Source organism: Pipistrellus kuhlii, unplaced genomic scaffold (genome assembly GCF_014108245.1).
Source record: "Pipistrellus kuhlii isolate mPipKuh1 unplaced genomic scaffold, mPipKuh1.p scaffold_m20_p_32, whole genome shotgun sequence".
In the NCBI taxonomy this organism is placed as follows: domain Eukaryota; kingdom Metazoa; phylum Chordata; class Mammalia; order Chiroptera; family Vespertilionidae; genus Pipistrellus; species Pipistrellus kuhlii.
The window spans coordinates 1,476,811-1,495,893 of NW_023425532.1; the positions used below are offsets into that span (position 1 = coordinate 1,476,811).

At 50.1% G+C, this 19,083-nt stretch overlaps 2 protein-coding genes across 2 annotated transcripts in view; both read right to left on the bottom strand.

The window, feature by feature from the left end:
• The window catches only part of LOC118731784 (EBP cholestenol delta-isomerase), a 31,256-nt gene that overhangs the window by 1,962 nt on the left and 10,211 nt on the right, over positions 1-19,083 (bottom strand). The gene's annotated exons all lie outside the window — the stretch shown is intronic.
• Positions 1,742-17,632, bottom strand: TBC1D25 (TBC1 domain family member 25). The gene is made up of 6 exons (XM_036460546.2): positions 17,354-17,632; positions 14,426-14,535; positions 13,110-13,264; positions 3,855-3,982; positions 3,560-3,748; positions 1,742-3,315 (listed from the first exon to the last, which is right to left on the bottom strand). The coding sequence occupies exons 1-6, from the start codon at positions 17,471-17,473 to the stop codon at positions 1,954-1,956; spliced, it is 2,064 nt and encodes a 687-aa protein (XP_036316439.1). The 5' UTR covers positions 17,474-17,632; the 3' UTR covers positions 1,742-1,953.

A 19,083-nucleotide genomic window follows, 5' to 3' on the forward strand; every position in this document is an offset into this window, starting at 1 on the left:
CGTCTGACCCAGGACTTGTTTTGGATATTATGTCACCTAGTGTGGCAGCCAGCCTCCAATATAGCCCCCAATGATCCCTGTCTCCTGTATTCACATCCTTTATAGTTCCTATGTTGTACTAGGGTTGGCCAGGTACCCCAATATCGTGGATGGTCCTCAGTGTGTGGGGTTGCCTGTGACCCTTATGTGTATCTGTTAGACCCACAGTCTTGCAGCACCCCAGATAGAGAATCGTCTTGTCCTGCTCTTCAGTGACTGAGCCCTTATCTGAGGAATGGTCAGTTTCCCTTCTTCTTCTTCTTCTTCTTCTTCTTTTTTAAAAATATATTTTATTGATTTTTTACAGAGAGGGAGAGAGAGAGAGCTAGAAACATCGATGAGAAACATCGACCAGCTGCCTCTTGCACACCCCCCACCGAGAATGTGCCCGCAACCAAGGTACATGCCCTTGACCGGAATCGAACCCGAAACCTTTCAGTCCGCAGACCGACGCTCTACCACTGAGCCAAACCAGCTTCGGCGGTCAGCTTCCCTTCTAATACTGGGAGCCTTTTAAGAGTTATCTCCATGCCCTGACTGGTTTGGCTCAGTGAATAGAGCCACGGTTTGCCGCTCTGTTGACTACTGAGTTTGCCAACCACTGGGATAGAGCGTTGGCTTGCAGACTAAGGGTCCCAGGTTTGATTCCGGTCAAGGGCATGTACCTTGGTTTTGGGCACATCCCTAGTAGGGAGTGTGCAGGAGGCAGCTGATCGGTATTTCTCATTGATGTTTCTGACTCTCTATCCCTCCCCCTTCCTCTCTGTAAAAAAAAAATCAATAAAATATATTTTTTAAAAAGCTATCTTCAGCTTTATATGGCATTCTTGGGGAGAGAGATGAGAGGATGACTACCCTGATGCCCCTTAGGGAGCAATTTCTGGCCAGAACCTGGCACAGCAAGCTCACAACCTGTAGGACCCCAGATACCCCGCTCATTGGCTGCCACTCCTTGAGGAGGATAGCACCTGGCCTGTGACACATGCGCCTTCTGAGAACGTGAGTGGGAAAAAGGACTTCCGTTTGATCACTAACCTCCAAAAAAGCAAGTGACTTCTTTTAGGGCCTGAGCTTTAGCAGTGCTTGGTTTGTCTGTCCACAGTAGTGGGTTGGAGAAGGCCAATAAAAGGTGTGTCTGTTGGTGAAGCAGTTAAGACGGGTACCCATAAGCTGGAAACCCAGTTTAGGGCTTAGAGTCTTAGGCATGGCAAGGCCACAGTCCCCCAAGCTAGCCCCAAAGCAAGTACCAAGAATAGGAGCCGCAGATCCCTGCCTAGGACTCCCAAGGAAGGTTCTAGATCCTGGTGACATGTGGAAGGCTAGAGGTGGCTGCCCAATGTTCTCTCTAAGAAGCCCACACTTCCCAGCCTTTGTGATGAACGTCTTTTGGAATCAGGAACTCTGTCATGCTTCATGCAGGGGCCTGTCCGGAAACCACACACTCACAGCTATGATCCAGAGCCTTCCAGGTGGAAGGTGGACCACACCACAGCCTCAAGGCTTCCTCCAGCTGTCCTCACCCCGGGCTCATCTTTCAGAACCAGCTTTCAGCATCCACTCTCCGACCACCAGGGACGAAGGCACTGCGTGACCCACCCTCCACCCAGTGAAGCATTTCGGCCCCATCAGGTCAAGAGCCCCTGGAGACTCCGTGTATCACAAAAACCAGAAAGAGGCAGAGAAATCAACAGACCACAGGACCTTCATGTGTGCAAAGTACAGTTAAAAACAAAGCGACAACAGAAACGAGGCTGTGGCCTCCATGGGACAGTGCTGAGCAGAGCCCCTATTCCCAGACCTGTGGAGAGGGTCCCGCACCCCAACAGGTCTAGGGCTGGCAGGCGGGGAGGCAGGGTCTCCCGTGGAGGCCCTCGTGGCCAATAATGGAGATTGCTGGGGCTAGTGGGAGCCCGATTACAGCGGGGCGGTGGCCTCGGCCCCCTCCTCGGAGTCCCACACCTCGGACTGCAGGTAATCAGCGAAGAGGGCCTTGGCCCGGCGCAGCACGCGCCCCAGGTGGTGTTTCCGCACGAGGCGGTCAAAGTGCATGGCCAGCTCGTTGTAATCCAGCCCGTTGCGCATGATGTGGTCGCGGTGCTCCAGCAGGATGGCGAGGCAGAGGAAGAGCATGAACGGGTTCCCCTGGCCAAACTCCTGGGGCGGAGGCAGGCCCAATGGGTGTGGGGGTGGCAGAGACTTCTCAGGGTCCTGTGGGGAGCCCGCCTCAGGCATCAGGGAGGACCCTGCAGCCACATCACCAGCAGGAGAGGCCTCCTGGGAGGATGGCGGAGACGAGGAGGACGGCGAGTCGGGGCGGGAAGAGGAGGAGAGCAGTGGGTCTGAGGAGTTCAGCAAAGGCTCCGAGAGGGACTTGGAGCTGATGAGGGCGACTGGGTGGGGCAGCTGGACCCGAGGGTCCCTCCTGGGGCTGGTGTTGTCCCTGAGTTGCTGGAAGTCATCCAGACTGGCCTGTCTCAGGAGACGTCCCCCGCCACCGGGCCCCTGACCGGTCATGGCCAAGTGGTCCACCGCATCTTCAAAAGCACCGTCTCCCCCGCCGGCAGGCCTCAGCATGTGCCTCTGCCGCACGGGCCGCCCCCGGTGGCTGCCGAAGCCGGCGTCTGCCACTTGGCTCGGGGGTCCGATGAGCTCCACCTCGTGCTCGGGAGGATCGGGGGGCAGCGAGCTCCAGGTGACCTCGAGCATGCGCAGGGCGTCGTCAAAGGCGAACTCGCGCTTGAGCTCCAGCAGCAGCCAGCGGTAGCAGAAGAAGAGGTCGTCAGCACCAGCTTCCTGCAGGTATTGGTAGAAGTCGGGGTCGGCGTGGCGCAGCAGCAGCTTGAGGTGCGCGAACTTAGTGGCCATGGCGCGGCCGTCGGGGTGGAAGTTCCCCGCCAGGCGCTTCATGATGCCGCAGAAACAGACGAAGGCGTGGCCCTCGTGGTCCATGACAGCGAGGATGGGCGAGGCGAGGTCGCTCATGCCCTGGCAGTAGGACACCTGTGGGTGGGTGACGGCGTAGGTGGTGAGCAGGTCGTGCAGTGCGCGCAGGTGCGGGCCGTCCTCGGGCCCCGCGTAGTAGGGGTGGGCCCGGTCGGTGCGCAGCACGTCCTTGAGGACTGTGCTGCGGATGAACTCCAGGTCCTCGGGGCTGGCTCGCTGTGCCCACTCGCTCTTAAGCTGCTCGTATTCCCGACTCTTCCGTTTCATGTAGTCCATCCTCTCGCGGCCTGTCAGCCCGTCTGGGTACACGTTCAGCAGGTAGCGCCACACCACCTGGCCGGGGACAAAGAGGATGAGGCTGAGGATCTGCAGAGGAGCCGCCACGTGCCAGGGTCTATCTGTCACCACCCCCCTCCTTCCCACCTTTGACTCCTAGCCCCTCGGGAAGGAGAGCTGGCTGCCCAGGAACATCAGCACTCCACCCCATGACAGCGTGGATCCCTGCATGTGTCTCATGAGCTACTCATGACGGCGGGAGGAGTGGATCCAGCGAGTGGTGGTGGCGGTGGGGGCTCACCTTGCGCAGGGAGGGCTCCACACCGCCGTGATAGATGCGCAGGCGCAGCTCCTCGGGGCGGGATAGCTGGCCCTCGTGGTTCAGGTACGTGTGGAACTCAGCATCGCTCAGGGGCGGCTTGAAAGGCTTGACGTCCTCCCCGTACGACCAGCTCAGCACCTGTTGGACCTTGGACAGGGTGCGGCCCACCTGTGAAGGGGGTAGGGGAGGCACCGATCAGCTGGCAGGCCAGGGGCAGGTGCCACCCAGCACACCCGGAATCAGGGGAGCCGGGCAGGTCCTGCCCTACAGCCACCTGGGAGAGGATGGACTGCGTGAAGGGCAGGGCGGCCGCCGTCAGCGATGACCGTTTCTCAGCCAGCAGCACGTCCGAGCCGATGACATCCTTGGGGCTGATGATGTCCCAGTCTTCCAGCAGCGGGCCTGCCACACAGAGCGGAGCAACATGAAAATGGGGGTGAGAACCCCACCCCTCCGGGCTGGGCTCCTCTCACGCCAAAACCAGGCACCCACAGGGTAATGAGCGACTCCCACGCTCTCTCTCCATGTCATCTAAATCACGCACAGCATAGGGCCATAAATGATTTCTTCCTATTATATTCGACTGGCTGTATTTTATATTAGATAACAATCTCACACAATGGCTGGGCAGACTCCAACAGTAATATTTACCATGTGTCAGGTTCTACGTACGTACGTACGTGACAAGGGCTAAGCTTTAACATAAATAGTAACACGAGACAATGTTTCCATAGTGCTCAGTGCCAGGAAGTGTTCTGAGCCCTTAGCTTTTTTTTTTTTTTTAATATATTTTATTAATTTTTTACAGGGAGGAAGAGAGAGGGATAGAGAGAAACATCGATGAGAGAGAATCATCGATAAGCTGACTCTTACACACCCCCTACTGGGGATGTGCCTGCAACCAATGTACATGCCCTTGACCAGAATCGAACCTGGGACCTTTCAGTCCACAGGCCGACACTCTAGCCACTGAGCCAAACTGACCTCGGGCCTTAGCTTTTTTTTAAGAGTTGAATTTTTAAATATTTTTTTAATTGATTTCTGACAGGAAGGGAGGGGAGAGAGATAGAAACATCAATGACGAGAGACCCGTGGTCGGCAAACTGTGGATCGCGAGCCACATGCGGCTTTTTGGCCCCTTGAGTATAGCTCTTCCACAAAAAACAAATGGGAGCCTGAGAGCCACTCTACACATGGCCTCCTCTGCTCCTCGTATGAGTGAGCAGTGTCTGTCTGTTCAGTTGCTAAGCCAGAAACCTGAGAGGCGTCCTTTCTGCCTCCCACCCTCTCAGCTCCCAGTGCCAAACCGTTGCTAAGCGTGGCTCATGCATGCAGGCAGAACATGCTTTCATTCCACCTCTCCTCTCGTTTCCACCTTGTCAGCCTGTGTGAGCCACATCTCCCACCTGAAACGGCCGCCTAACTAGTCCCTGCTTCCTTTTGATTGGATTTTAAAATAGTTTTTGTATTTAAAACAGCTGCTAGAGTGGTCTTCCTAAAACGTCAACCAGAGCATTAAAACACAGCAGGTAAAATGGAGTTCGTGCTACTGGACGGGTCAAATGAAGGAGGAGAAGACCAAGGAGAACCCCTTCTAGGCACAGACCTACGCTTGAGGATTCGAGTGACAAAGTAGAGAGATCTGGAGGGCCAAAACACCTAATACTCAAACATTAGAAAACGCAGGGGAGGAGGGGGATCAGGTGAAGACCCTGAGTCACACAGACACGAAGGAGAATGCCCTTGAGATGAAGAAATGGCTCGCCAAGCCTTAGACAGGATTACTGAACAAACCACACATATAATAGGCCTTTCCAGCTCTATCCAGACGCTAGTGAAATGCCCAAATTCCAGGAAGGAAGAAAAACTCCTGCCAGCTTCCAAAGTCGAGGAATAGGCTGCTAACTCCAGAAAGAAGGTCATCAGAACTCCAGAAGCAAGAAGACAGTGGCTTGTGGCACAAATGGAGCGCTCAGAAGAAAGGCCCAAGACCCCAGGGCTCCATGCCCAGCCGAACAGTACCTGTCTATGGCGGCCTAAAGAAGACATTTTTGGTCAGTAGAGTACATCTAACTCAAATACCTTATTGGGAGAGGACGAAGAAGTTCTCAAAGGAAATGACTACAACGGCTCAAGGGAGGGAAGGCAAAGGAAGTGTGAACGGTGATGAGCCACAGTTTGTAACATATATAGTTAAACATGACATGACAGCGACGCTGTGATTGGGTGCTTGTAATCTTAAATGTCACTTTAGCATTCCTGAAACTTAAGCAACCTACTATAAAGAAAAGATAATGATAGCCTGGAATTTAAAAAGAAGCAAAAATTACTGTCTCAGCAAAACCCACAAGTTAAGGGTTAGGGATTAGAAGAAGAATTAGAATTAAAAGCATTCCATGTGCCGAAACCAATGTGGCTCAGTGGATGTTTCTCTCTCATCGATGTTTCTAGCTCTCTATCCCTCTCTCTTCCTCTCTGTAAAAAATCAATAAAATATATATATATTTAAAAATAATAAAAATAAAAGTGTTCCAGCCCTGGCTTGGTATCTCGGTTAGGACATCATCCCGATATGCCAAATTTGTGGATCCCATTCCCAATCAGGGCACATACAGAAATCAACCAATGAATGTATAAACAGGTGAAACAACAAATCTCTCAATCTTTCTCTCTCTCTCTCTCCCTCTTCCCCCTCTTCCTCTCCAAAAATCAATTAAAAGAAAAAGTATTCCAAAGCTTTCTTTTCAAGGGCCAGGGAGGGTAGAAAACCCTGGACAAGAAAAGTAAGTGGGCCAAAACCGGTGTGGCTAGAGGGTTGGCCTGCAGACTGAGGGGTCCCAGGTTCGATTCCAGTTGGAGGCACGTACCTCGGTTGTGGGCACATCCCCAGGAGGGGGTGTACAGGGGGCAGCTGATTGATGTTTCTAACTATCTCCCTTCCTCTCTGTGAAAAATCAATAAAATATATATTTTTTAAAAAGTAAGTGGCCTTAACCGGAAGTGGCCAAGCCAAGAATGGATTGGGGCCAGGGGCAACACCCGGAAGTGGTCCAGTGGCTAAGGCCATGGGGCCCTGTGAATGAGGATGGGGGTTCCCAGTGGCCGCAAAAACCCCATCTTCCCGAGGTCCAGACTGGACGCCATCAAGAAGGTCCCTTGTCCTCAAGGAAGGGCTTTCCCCGTGAAAGGGGCAGAAAGCCTGCCCTCAGGGCCCAGCGACCAGTAAGTACCCTGTTTCCCCGAAAATAGGACATCCTCCGAAAACAAGACCCACTTACAGGTTTTCTTCTGAGTGAAATATAAGGCATCCCCCCAAAATAAGCCCCTCCCCCCTAGGTTAACCATGAGAGTTTTGGTCCACTGATTCTTTAAGAAACGGAGTCACAAGAAATTCACCATGAAATTCAGCAATTGGATTGTTATGATGATGTTCCAGAAGATGTTGACGTGATTGTCATTGAATCACTGAGTAAATTCTTGATACTTATAGAATTCACAGTTTGTTTGGTTTGTGTTGACAACTACCATACTACCGTACCATGTACAGATAATAAATTTCCTTTCTTTTCATTTAAAAAAATAAATAAAAATAAAAAGTAAGTGGCCTAAAGATTTCACTGTCGCCCTAGCTGGTTTGCCTCAGTGTATAGTGCATTGGCCTGAAGACTAAAGGATCCTGGGTTCAATTCCGGTCAAGGGTATATGCTGGGTTGCAGGCTCAATCCCCAGTGGGGGGTGTGCAGGAGGCAGCCAACCAATGATTTTCCCTTATCATTGATGTTTTTATCTCTCTTTCCCTCTCCTTTCCTATCTGAAATCAATAAATATTTTTTTAAAAAAAGATTTCACTGTCAATTGTGTAAAAAAAGCACATATCCGGCTATGGGATTTTAATGAGAGATATACCTAAAATTAGGTGACAAAGAAAAGATGGAAATTGGCCCTGGCTGACTTGGCTTAGTGGGTAGAGCGTCAGCCTGAGGACTGAAGGGTCCTAGATTCGATCCCTGGTCAGGGGCATGTGCCCGGGTTGCGGGCTTGATCCCCAGTGTGGGGTGTGCGGGAGGCAGCCAATCAATGATCCTCTCTCATCATTCATGTTTCTCTCTCTCTCTCCCTCTCCCTTTCCTCTTTAAAACCAATAAAAATATATTTAAAAAAAACTATCAGAGACTGAAAAAAAGAAAAGAAAAGATGAAAATTGAAGAAACCTGAAGCAATACCTAACAGACACAAACAGAACAAGAGCAGCAATGTGAATGTCAGAAAAAAACAAAAACAAAACACCACTTAAGGCCAAAAACATTACAGGAAAAAAGAGGCAGTCTTATGAGGGACCCGGGTTCGATTCCGGTCAAGGGCATGTGCCTTGGTTGCGGGCATATCCCCAGTGGGGGGTGTGCAAGAGGCAGCTGATCGATGACTCTCCCTCATCGATGTTTCTAGCTCTCTATCTCTCTCCCTTCCTCTCTGTACAAAATCAATAAAATATATTTAAAAAAAAAAGAGAGACAGTCTTATATTGATTTTAAAAAGAAAGAACCCATTGGGTGAAAGATTTCTACAAGTACAAACTCATCTAGTGGCAAAACCTGATCTGAACTGACTTGAGACTATTTCTAGTCTTTACGTAACCCACTGAGTGTGGATATGCATACATTTCCCTGAAGAATCACCCAAGTATTTTATTACAGGGTGTTGCCTCAGGCCCTGCATGCGATATTACATAATAGATGCTGTACACACTACACTTCCTCATCATAAAATTATCAAACTTCTCAAACCCCAAATTAATACGTAAATGCTGTGTGATGCCAAGCGGAAATGCAGTGGGATTTTTCCTGGAACTGGATAAAATTATTTTAATTTTATGTTCATATGAAAGAATTCTCCGTTAAGGATAGTTAAGGAAAGAAGAGTCATGAAAAAGAATGGTGGGAGAATGGCAATGCTTGACTTATTAATATTTACCACAAAAATACTATGATAAAAATATGATGTTAGCCGAGACCGGTTTGGCTCAATGGATAGAGCGTCGGCTTGGGGACTGAAAGGTCCCGGGTTCGATTCCGGTCAAGGGCATGTACCTTGGTTGCGGGCACATCCCCAGTAGGGGGTGTGCAAGAGGCGGCTGATCGATGACTCTCTCTCATTGATGTTTCTAACTCTCTATCTCTCTCCCTTCCCCTCTGTACAAAATCAATAAAATATATTAAAAAAAAAATATGATGTTAGCATAGTAGTAGAGAAAGAAAGCCAATTAGTAAAATACAATAGAAAGCCCAGAAATAATTCCAAGTACACATGGGAACTCAGTATTGACAAAAATGGCATTTCAAATCAGTGTAGAAAAGGAGGTTATTTAAAAAATGCTAGCTGAAACCGGTTTGGCTCAGCGGTAGAGCATCGGTCTGCGGACTGAATGGTCCCTGGTTCAATTCCAGTCAAGGGCATGTACGTTGGTTGCAGGCACATCCCTGGTAGGGGGTGTGCAAGAGGCAGCTGGTCGATGTTTCTCTCTTATCGACGTTTCTAGCTCTCTATCTCTCTCCCTTCCTCTCTGTAAAAAAAATCAATAAAATATATTTTTTTTAAAATGCTGCTGCTCTGGCCGGTGTGGCTCGGTTGGTTGGATCGTCATCCTGTACAACAAAAGGCGGCAAGTTCCACTCCCGGTCAGGGCACATACCCAGGTTGCAGGTTCAATCCCTGTTCAGGGCACGTGCAGGAAGCAACTGATTCGTGTTTCTCTCTCATCTCTCCCTCTCTCTCTTAATAAATAAATAACATGTATACATGATGCTGGCATAATTGACTAGAATTTAAAAATCTATGTCTAGTTATGAGAATGTTGACAGAGTAGAGATTTACAAATCCTATCTAATAAAAGTAATATACAAATTAACCGCCATACCAAGTCACAAGATGGCTGCCCCCATGTGGTCAAAGATGGTTGCCCCCATATGAACCCAAGATGGCCACAGCAAGATGGCCTACAGGGGAAGGCAGTTATGGGCAGTTAGGGATGACCAGGCCAGCAGAGGAAGGCAGTTGGGGGTGACCAGGCCAGCAAGGGAGGGTAGTTGGGAGAGAGCAGGTCAGCAGGGGAGAGCAGTTGGGGAGGACCAGGACTGCAGGGAAGGGCAGTTGGGGGGAACCAGGCCTGCAGGGTAGGGCAGTTGAGAGGGACCATGCCTGCAGAAAAGGGCAGTTGTGGGCGATCAGGCTAACAGGAAGGACAGTTAGGGGTGATCGGGCCAGCAGAGCAGGGCAGTTGGGGGAGACCAGGACTGTAGGGGAGGGCAATTGTGGGGGACCAGGCCTGCAGGATAGGGCAGTTAGGGGGACCATGACTGCAGGGAAGGGCAGTTGTGGGCGATCAGACCAACAGGAAGGACAGTTAGGGGTGACCGGACCAGCAGAGCAGGGCAGTTGGGAGAGACCAGGTCAGCAGCGGAATAGGCAGTTGCAGGGGGACCAGGACTGCAGGGGAGGGCAGTTGGGAGCCAGTAGTCCTGGATTGTGAGAGAGATGTCCAACCTAAACGGGTGATCCAACATCCCTCAAGCGGTCCCAGATTGGAGAGGGTGTTGGCTGGGCTGAGGGGACCCCCCCCCCTGCACGAATTTCATGCACTGGGACTCTAATAAAGAAAATAATAAGCATATTAGGACAGTGTTTTTCAACCTTTTTTGGGCAAAGGCACTCTTGTTTCATGAAAAAAATCACGAGGCACACCACCATTAGAAAATGTTAAAAAATTTAACTCTGTGCCTATATTGACTATATATAAAGTAATTCTCTTGAATAGGAATCAAATAAACACAAATAAAGTATTTTATAATTACTTTATTATGAAATATTAAGTAAACAAAATAGTGAAAAATTATAAAATTCTTGTCTTGTCTGCACCTACGGCACACCAGGCAACATCTCGCGGCACACTAGTGTGCCACGGAACAGCAGTTGAAAAACGCTGTATTAGGAGATATAGGGGAAGGTGTTCCAAATTAAGAGGAGAATCTTAGAAATCATAAAGAAATAGGGATCCTATATAATACAACCCTAGTGTGCAAATTGACCAAATGGTGGAAAGACCCTATGATGCACACTGACCACCAGGGGGCAGACACTCAGCACAGGAGCTGCCCCTGATGATCAGTGTGCTCTCATAGGGGAAGCACCGCTCAGCCAGAAGCCGGGCTCACAGCTGGCAAGCGAAGCAGTGGTGGTGGTGGGAGCCCTCCCGCCTCTGCGGCAGCTCTAAGGAGCAGCTTGCAGGTGGGTGGTAAGGAGTAAGGGGTCCCGGACTTCGAGAAGGCACAGGTCAGGCTGAGGGACTGCCACCTGTCCCCCCACCCCCCACGAATTTGGGGCACTGGTCCTCTAGTATTATCTAATAAAGAGAGAATATGCTAATTGACCATCACTCCATCACAAAGATGGCTGCACCCACAGGTGAGGCCAAGTTCCCATAAGGAGCTTTAAGGAGCAATCAGCAGGGACCTGAGGCTATGCCCTCCCCTGCCCCCATGTGGCCTGATAGGGGACCTCAGGCCATGCCCCCCACCCTGGCATCAGGCTGGAGGACCTCAGACTGTACCCCACGCCCCAGTGCTTGGCCAGGGGACCCGAGGCCCCGCCCAGCAGGGCTTGATGGGGGACCTCAAGGTGTGCTTTCCATCCTGGTGCTGGGCTGGGGGGCCTCAGGCTGCTCCCCTGTCCCAGCGCCAGGACAGGGGACCTCAGGCCACACCCCCCAGCAGGGCTTGATGGGGGATCTTAAGGTGCACCCCCAGTGTTGAGTTGGGGGAACTTGGGCCATGCCCCCCACCCAGTGGGGCTTGACAGGGGATCTCAGGCTATATCCGCCACCTGGCAGGGCTTGACCTCAAGGCACATCCCCACCCCAGTCTGGGCTGGGGGACCTCAAGTCATGCCCCCTATCCTGGAGCTGGGCCAGGGGACCTGAGGCTGTGCCCCATGCCTGGCCAGGCTTGACAGGGTGGGACCAGCTGGGTCTGGATCTAGCCCAATGGGGGGCAGGCCAGCCAGGTCTAGGTCTCACATAATTTTGAGGTGCATGTGGGTGGGCAGGAACTTGACTCTTTGGGTCCCGTGGTGTGCCCCAGACTCTGACAGGAGGAAGGTTTTCATATACATTTTACTAATTTTCTTTTATCTCTGACACTTCTATTATAGAGAAAGGGCAAATAGAAATATTAAATTATTTCCTCTAATTAATCCCCTTTTAATGTGCATGAATTTTGTGCACTGGGTCAGTAGTATATGTATAAGATTGCATCTACATTTTAATTTTCTTAAAAAATATATTTTTATTGATTTCAGAGAGGAAGGGAAAAGGAGAGATAGAAACATCAATGAGAGAATCATGGATTGGCTGCCTCCTGCATGCCTCCTATTGGGGATCAAACTCAAAACCCGAGCATGTGCCCTGACTAGGAATTGAACTGTGACCTCCTGGTTCATAGGTGGATGCTCAACCACTAAGCCACACCAGCAGGGCTTACTTTTTGAGAGGACAAAAAAGATACCATAACCAAAACCATTAAACAAAAGGTAAGCTGGGCAAAAACATTTGCAATTCATCTAATTGAAAGAAGATTCCTTTTTAAAAATGTATTTTTATTTATTTCAGAGAGGAAAGATAGGGAGAGAGAAATAGAAACATCAATGATGAGAGAGAATCTACAGACAAATGAACCAGGAGGTCATGGTTCAATTCCCCGTCAGGCCAATTTGAGGTTGTGAGCTTAATCCTCAGTAGGGGGTATGCAGGAGGCAGTCGATCAATGATTCTCTCTAATCACTAATGCTTCTATCTCTCCCTCTCCCTTCCTCTCTGAAATCAATAAAAACAAATTTAAAAAATAAATACAACTGCCATTATTATAATCACATTGCTACATTTACATGTTATTATAATTAAAACATATCTATAGCTCTATTGTTTTGGCATTGTATAATTATATATTACTAGATTATATGCTACAACAATAAATATAATTATTGTTACTAGAACTAATACTTTTAAAAATATTTTTATTGATTTTTTTACAGAGAGGAAGGGAGAGGAAGAGAGAGTTAGAAACATCAATGAGAAACATCAATCAGCTGCCTCCTGCACACCCCCCACTGGGGATGTGCCCGCAACCAAGGTACATGCCCTTGACTGGGAATCGAACCCGAGACACTTCAGTCTGCAGGCCGAGACTCTATCCACTGAGCCACACCGGTTTCGGAGAGCTAAAACTCTTTGAGCATTTACTATGTAACAATGCACCGTTGCAGGCATTTTACATGAATTCCCTGTTTAATCCTCTCAATAGCCCTAAGACACCGTTATCTCTACAGGTAAATGAACTGAGGCCCAGTGGCCAACCCAGAGCTTGGAATGCGGCTCCCTCTCTCCCTAGCCCACTGTGAGGGAGTGTACTGCCAGGGTGGCATCAGCCTACAGGGACAGGGTGGGGCCCAGAGCAGTGCCCCCAGGACACTGGGTACTCACTGTCCTCAGTGGGCCGAATATCCACACGCAGCTGCAGGTAAGGCTTGGAGGCAGTGGCGAAGGCTGTGCTGAGGTCCCAGTCAGACAGGAGCGAGAGGTAAGCTTCCTGCCCCAGCCGGTCCCGGCCCAGGTAGCTGATGCCGAAGTTCTTCTTCCTGGACACGGGAGGTGGGCAGCGCTCAGTGCCCAGTGCCCCGGAGGCTCGGGGACAGTTCCCAAAAGGACCAGGGGAAGGTAAACGGTGTGGACGACAACTTTCTACTATGTGCTAGGTACTGTGCTAAGGACGGAGGGCGGATCCCTCATCTCTACTTGGTTACGCTAACACAGAAACACACACATACACACACACCTGCTTGTGTCTGGAGGACACACTGGAAACTGGTAAAATGTTGGTACCCTCTAGGGAGGGCAACAGGGTAGTTGAAGGGTAGAAGTGGAAAGAAAGCAGCTTCTTACTGCGTAAGAAAAGCAATCTGTGTGATTGTCATTTTTCACAACAAAAGAGGTCTACGAGAAAAAGTCAAATAACAACTAGGAACTTGTTCTCAGGTACATTCGTGTAACTATGCAAAGAAGTATGTTGTGTGCTGACTACTGTAACCATGGCAACATCCTAACTACCCATTACGTTGGTACTCTTTGAGTTTGTTACCGTGTGCTTGTATTCCTCCAAAATAGCCCCCAAAACAAAAGGACCATCACACCTGCCCCCAAAAGACCCCGATTTTCATCTAGCAGGTTCGCAAAATTTCCAGTATTTTATAATAACCGTGTTTGTGAGGGTGTGAGGGAAACAGGCGTTTTATACACTGAGGGCCAGATGATGATGATTTCTGAACGCCTAATAATCTGGCCACTCAGTGTATATCCTATATAATAAAGACTTAATATGCAAATTGTCCCCTCCACCATGAGTTCAACCAGCAGGCAGGCTGGCCAACCGCCCATGTCCCCTCCCCCTGGCCAGGCTAGCCAGACCGCACCCATGCATGAATTCATGCACCAGACCTCTAATATATATATATATATACTGAGTGGCCAGATTAGTATGCGTTCAGAGATCATCATAATCTGGCCACTCAGTGTATACTGCTGCTGAGACTGTAAATTGGTAAAACCTGTCCGGAGAGCATTTTGGAACCACCCATTGAAAATTTAAAAAGCAGACACCCTTGAATCCAGCAACACCAGTGCTAGGTGGCTGTTCACGGTAGGGTTATTTATAATAAACCAAACAACGACAATGGAAAGGCCAATCAGTCACTGTTGAGGTGGGTAGCCCAATGGTCAGTCACCAGCATCCCCTTACTCACCCATTCAAGTCAAATGCTCGGATGAGGATGTGCTGCAACACATCGAGTGAGGTGATCTGGGGGTCAACAGCAAAAGAGCGGAACTCAGGTGGCAAGAAGCTCTCACATTTCTGGGGAGAGAAGACCCGGGAGGCCATCAGGGGTTATGTCACCACGCTGAAGCAGAGGGAGCAGCAGGAGGCAAGGTCAAAGGAGTGGTGGGGGCCAGATCAAGGTGGGCATTCTGGACGATGGTGAAGACTGTTGTTTTTTAAAATATATATATATTTTATTGATTTCTTTTTACAGAGAGGAAGGGAGAGGGATAGAGAGCTAGAAACATCGATGAGAGAGAAACATCAATCAGCTGCCTCCTGCACACCCCGTACTGGAGATGTGCCTGCAACCCAGGTACATGCCCTTGACTGGAATCGAACCTGAGACCTTTCAGTCCGCAGGCCGATGCTCTATCCACCGAGCCAAACCAGCCAGGGCCAGACTTTGGTTTTTGCTCTGAGTGAGGCAGTAGCATTGGGAGGGTTCTGAGCAGAGGTATGAATGTGGTCTGACTTAAGGTCTGATTTACAGGATCCTTCTGGCTTCTCTGCTTGGGACAGACTGTGGGGTGCAAGGGAGAAAGCAGCACTTGAGTGAGGAGGAGGCTACTGCAATGGTCCAGACACCCAGTCTTTCTTCTATATTCCCTCAACGACGGTTGTCAGGAAAACCATGTAACCATGTCGTCTGGCCTCTATTAAATTCGTCCTCCATGCTGAGACCAATCTAGCACATCGAGCTACAACTCTCCCCTGCTTAAATATCTTTTTTAAAGAAAATATTTTTATTGATTTCAGAGAGCAAAGGAGAAGGAAAGAGAGAGAGAAACAATGATGGGAGAGAAGCATTTGATCACTTGTCTCCTGTACACCCCCAACTGGGGATCGAGCCCACAAACCGGGCATGTGCCCTTGACCAGAATCAAACCTGGGACCCTTCAGTCCACAGGCCAACACTCTATCCACTGAGCCAAAATGGCTAGGGCTTAAATATCTTTAAAAGGGTCCAATAGGACTGCAGCCAGTCTCTCTCCATCAGCTATTTAAAAATATATATTTTATTGAGTTTTTACAGAGAGTAAGAAGAGGGATAGAGAGTTAGAAACATTGATAAGAGAAAAACATGGATCAGCTGCCTCCTGCACACTCCCTACTGGGGATGTGCCCACAACCAAGGTACATGCCCTTGACCGGAATCAAGGGACCCTTCAGTCCGCAGGGTGATGCTCTATCCACTGAGCCAAACGGGTTAGGGCCCATCAGCTATTTTGTGGTGTTTTGTTTTGTTTTCAATCCTCACCTGAGGATATTTTCCATTTATTTTTAGGGAGTGGAAGAGAGAGGGAAGAAAGAGAAATATCAGTGTGAGAGAAACACTTCAATTGGTTGCCTCCTGCACATGCCCTGACCAGGGTCTGGGCAGGGGAGGAGCTTGCAACCCAACAGAGGAATATGTCCTAGACCAGAATCGCACCCGGGACCCTTCGGTCAGGTCTGCAGGATACGCTATCCATCAAGTCAAACTGGCTGGGGCCCATCAGCTTTTTTGAACTTGACACTCGTACTGCCAAATTGCTGTAAGTTGACTTCTCTCCAGAACCTACCCTCTTCCCAGTACCACCAGCGCCACAACCTTAGTCTGAGCCACCATCATGCTTACTGGGACTAGTACAGTGGTTGGCAAACCGCGGCTTGCGAGCCACATGGGGCTCTTTGGCCCTTGAGTATGGCTCTTCCACAAAATACCACGGCCTGGGCGAGTCTATTTTGAAGAAGCGGCATTAGAAGTTGAAGTTTAAGAAATGTGGCTCCCAGCTGAAACCGGTTTGGCTCAGTGGATAGAGCTTCGGCCTGCGGACTGAAGGGTCCCGGGTTCGATTCCGGTCAGGGGCATGTACCTTGGTTGCGGGCACATCCCCGGTAGGGGGTGTGCAAGAGGCAGCTGGTCGATGTTTCTCTCTCATCGATGTTTCTGACTTTCTATCGCTCTCCCTTCCTCTCTGTAAAAAATCAATAAAATATATTTAAAAAAAGAAAAGAAAAGAAAAGAAACGTGGCTCCCAAAAGAAATGTCACTCATTGTACTGTTGATATGTGGCTCTGGTGACTAATGAGTTTGCCGACCACTGGCCTAGTGCAACAGCTTTCTTACTCAGAGCACACTTCAAAGGCCCTTCACCATCTGCCCCTCACCCCTCTGATTCACCTTCATCCACTTCCCCTCCCTCCCTCCAGGGCTCCAGGAATATGGGAACCTAAGGGCACAGGCCAAGTCCCCCCCCCCCCCCATCCTTTGCCCTTGCTGTTCTCGGCCTAAAACACTCATCCCCACCCCCACCCCCACCCCCACCAGGCACAGGCTGACTCCTTTAACTCGGTGTCTGCTCCTTCAATGCCTTCCTGGGGACTCCCCGGTACAGCCTGGGCTAAAGTGACGCCTGGCTGAGAACCTTCGCCAGTATCTCCTCATGACATTCACCAGCGCCCGAAGCACCTCATTTATTTGGCTGTCTCCCTCACCCGGTGGGCACCTGCACAGAAGTGCGCTCTCAACACATATGTTACCTGGCCTAGGCGCCTCCTTTTCAGACAGCAGCCCCCCACCCATCTCAGGGACCCACTCCTCAAGTAAGGCTCCCTCCTCCATCCCTGCCGCCCCTCTTCCCCCAGAACCCCCAGCCTGCCATTTTCATCTCCCCGCCTTCCAGCCCGGGACCCGCATTCCCACGTCCTGCCCACTCCGCCCCTGTCACTGTCACCAGGCGGGCCCTCCAGCCTCGCCCCTCCGGTGACACCCCAAATCTCAGGGCCCGCCCTCCATCCTAGGCCAGCCACCGCCTCCTCCTCCCCTGGGAGCCCCCGGGCCGGCTGGTGGAGCGGCAGCCGACCTCACCTTGACTCGGACCCGTACCACTTCTCGCTCCTCCTCCTCAGCCGCCGCCGCTTGGACTCCCCCGCCAGGCGGGGGCGCCCCGGAGCCGGCCAAATCCGAGGACCCAGTCCCCGTCGCCATCCCGCCGCCGCCACCCGCCCGAGGGTGACGGGTGACGGTTACCCCCCCGGCCCCGGCGCGCACTCCAGATTGCGGGCGCCCGCAGCCCCACCTTGCGCCGGGGCGCAGGCGCAGAGGGCGCTGCGCGACCCTAGCAACCCCCAAACCTGAGCGTGGAGGTGGCTTCTGCGCGTGCGCAAAGAGTGCCATTGCCAGGAGCCCCGCCCCACAACGCCGCGAGTTTTGCTTCACGTCGGCCAGTGCGCTGGCGCCGACTTAAGTCCCACCTTTCCTCGCCCGTGATTGGGTGGTTTGGAGAGTTTATTTCCGGATTCACCTCGTTCGTGGTAAAGTGCTGACCTATTCCAGCGAGGGGAGTGGGCGGGGAAAGGAAGCGGCTGCGCGATGACGTCAGGGCCCCCATAGCCTGCTGCAAGTGGCCTTGTGCCTCCGCTTACAGGTGATGTCATCTATTTCAGAGGCTGGGGCCCTCTTCAAAGGATTCCGCCGAACAGAAAAATAACCCTTTTTCTCGAACCTTTTCAAAAAATAGTTTACACGTTGTGAAAGTAAATGGAGCCATACATTTTAAATGTTTGTGATTTTGTTCACGTGTTATACTTAAATATTGTAATTTTCTAGAAAAGCCATTTTCACGCGGAGATCCTAGCTTTTAATTTATTTTTATAATTAAAAAATATGTATTTTAATTAATTTTTTACAGAGAGGAAGGGAGAGGAATAGAGTTAGAAACATCTATGAGAGAGAAACATTGATCAGCTGCCTCTTGCACACCCCCTACTGGGGATGTGCCCACAACCAAGGTACATGCCCTTGATTGGAATCGAACCTGGGACCCTTACTCTATCCACTGAGCCAAACCGGTTAGGGCGAGATCCTAGTTTTTTAAAGTTTGCCTTCATTTTATTTAATCCTTGAAGACAACATGTTGAGGTGAGTCCTGTTATTAAATGGTGTGCCCACTAAATATTGGCTGAATGATCGAATATATCTTAGATTCCTCTGAGAAACTTTATGTATGGAAAAATGCACAAACACATTCTCCTTACTGGTACTTTACTGCACAATATCCATATGGTTTGCACAAAACACAGACTGCTCTTGCAAATGTAATTTTTTGGGGTATTTTGTATCTTTTTTTCCTTTTTCTTCAAATGTAATTTCTAACAAAGGAATCCTGTAAGATGCCTGGACTTCGGCTATTGTTGCAGTGTTATGTGGATGATACCCTTAACATCAACTTTTTAAAGAAGACTGCAATTCTGTTCTGGTATCTTTTAAAATAATTTGTTGCTTAGGTACTAATATTAAATTGACATCTATTTTCTGGAATCTATATGTATAAAAGCCTAAGTGACTGAACAACTGGTTGACCGGTTGCTATGATGTGCATTGACCACCAGGGGGCCAGTGTGCTCCCACAGCGGCAGCGCCACTCAGCTGACCGTTGGGCACCAGATGCAAGGCTCACAGCTGGCCACCACTGCCTGGAGACCGCAGCAGAGCAGCAGTGAGCCTACTGAGCGGTGCAGTAGCAGGTGCAGTGGGGCCCAGATGAGCAGGAGTGGCAGGCAGGAGGGCAGGTGATGTTGAACTGCTGGTTTCAGCCT

What these genes read in the sequence shown, in the direction of transcription:
- TBC1D25 (XM_036460546.2), bottom strand. Translation starts at nt 17,473, where the DNA reads ATGGCGACGGGGACTGGGTCCTCGGATTTGGCCGGCTCCGGGGCGCCC. An exon ending in TGGTACGGGTCCGAGTCAAG is followed by an intron (nt 14,536 to 17,353) that starts GTGAGGTCGGCT and finishes TTCTCTCCCCAG; the next exon opens with AAATGTGAGAGCTTCTTGCC. An exon ending in TATTCGGCCCACTGAGGACA is followed by an intron (nt 3,983 to 13,109) that starts GTGAGTACCCAG and finishes TCTGTGTGGCAG; the next exon opens with GCCCGCTGCTGGAAGACTGG.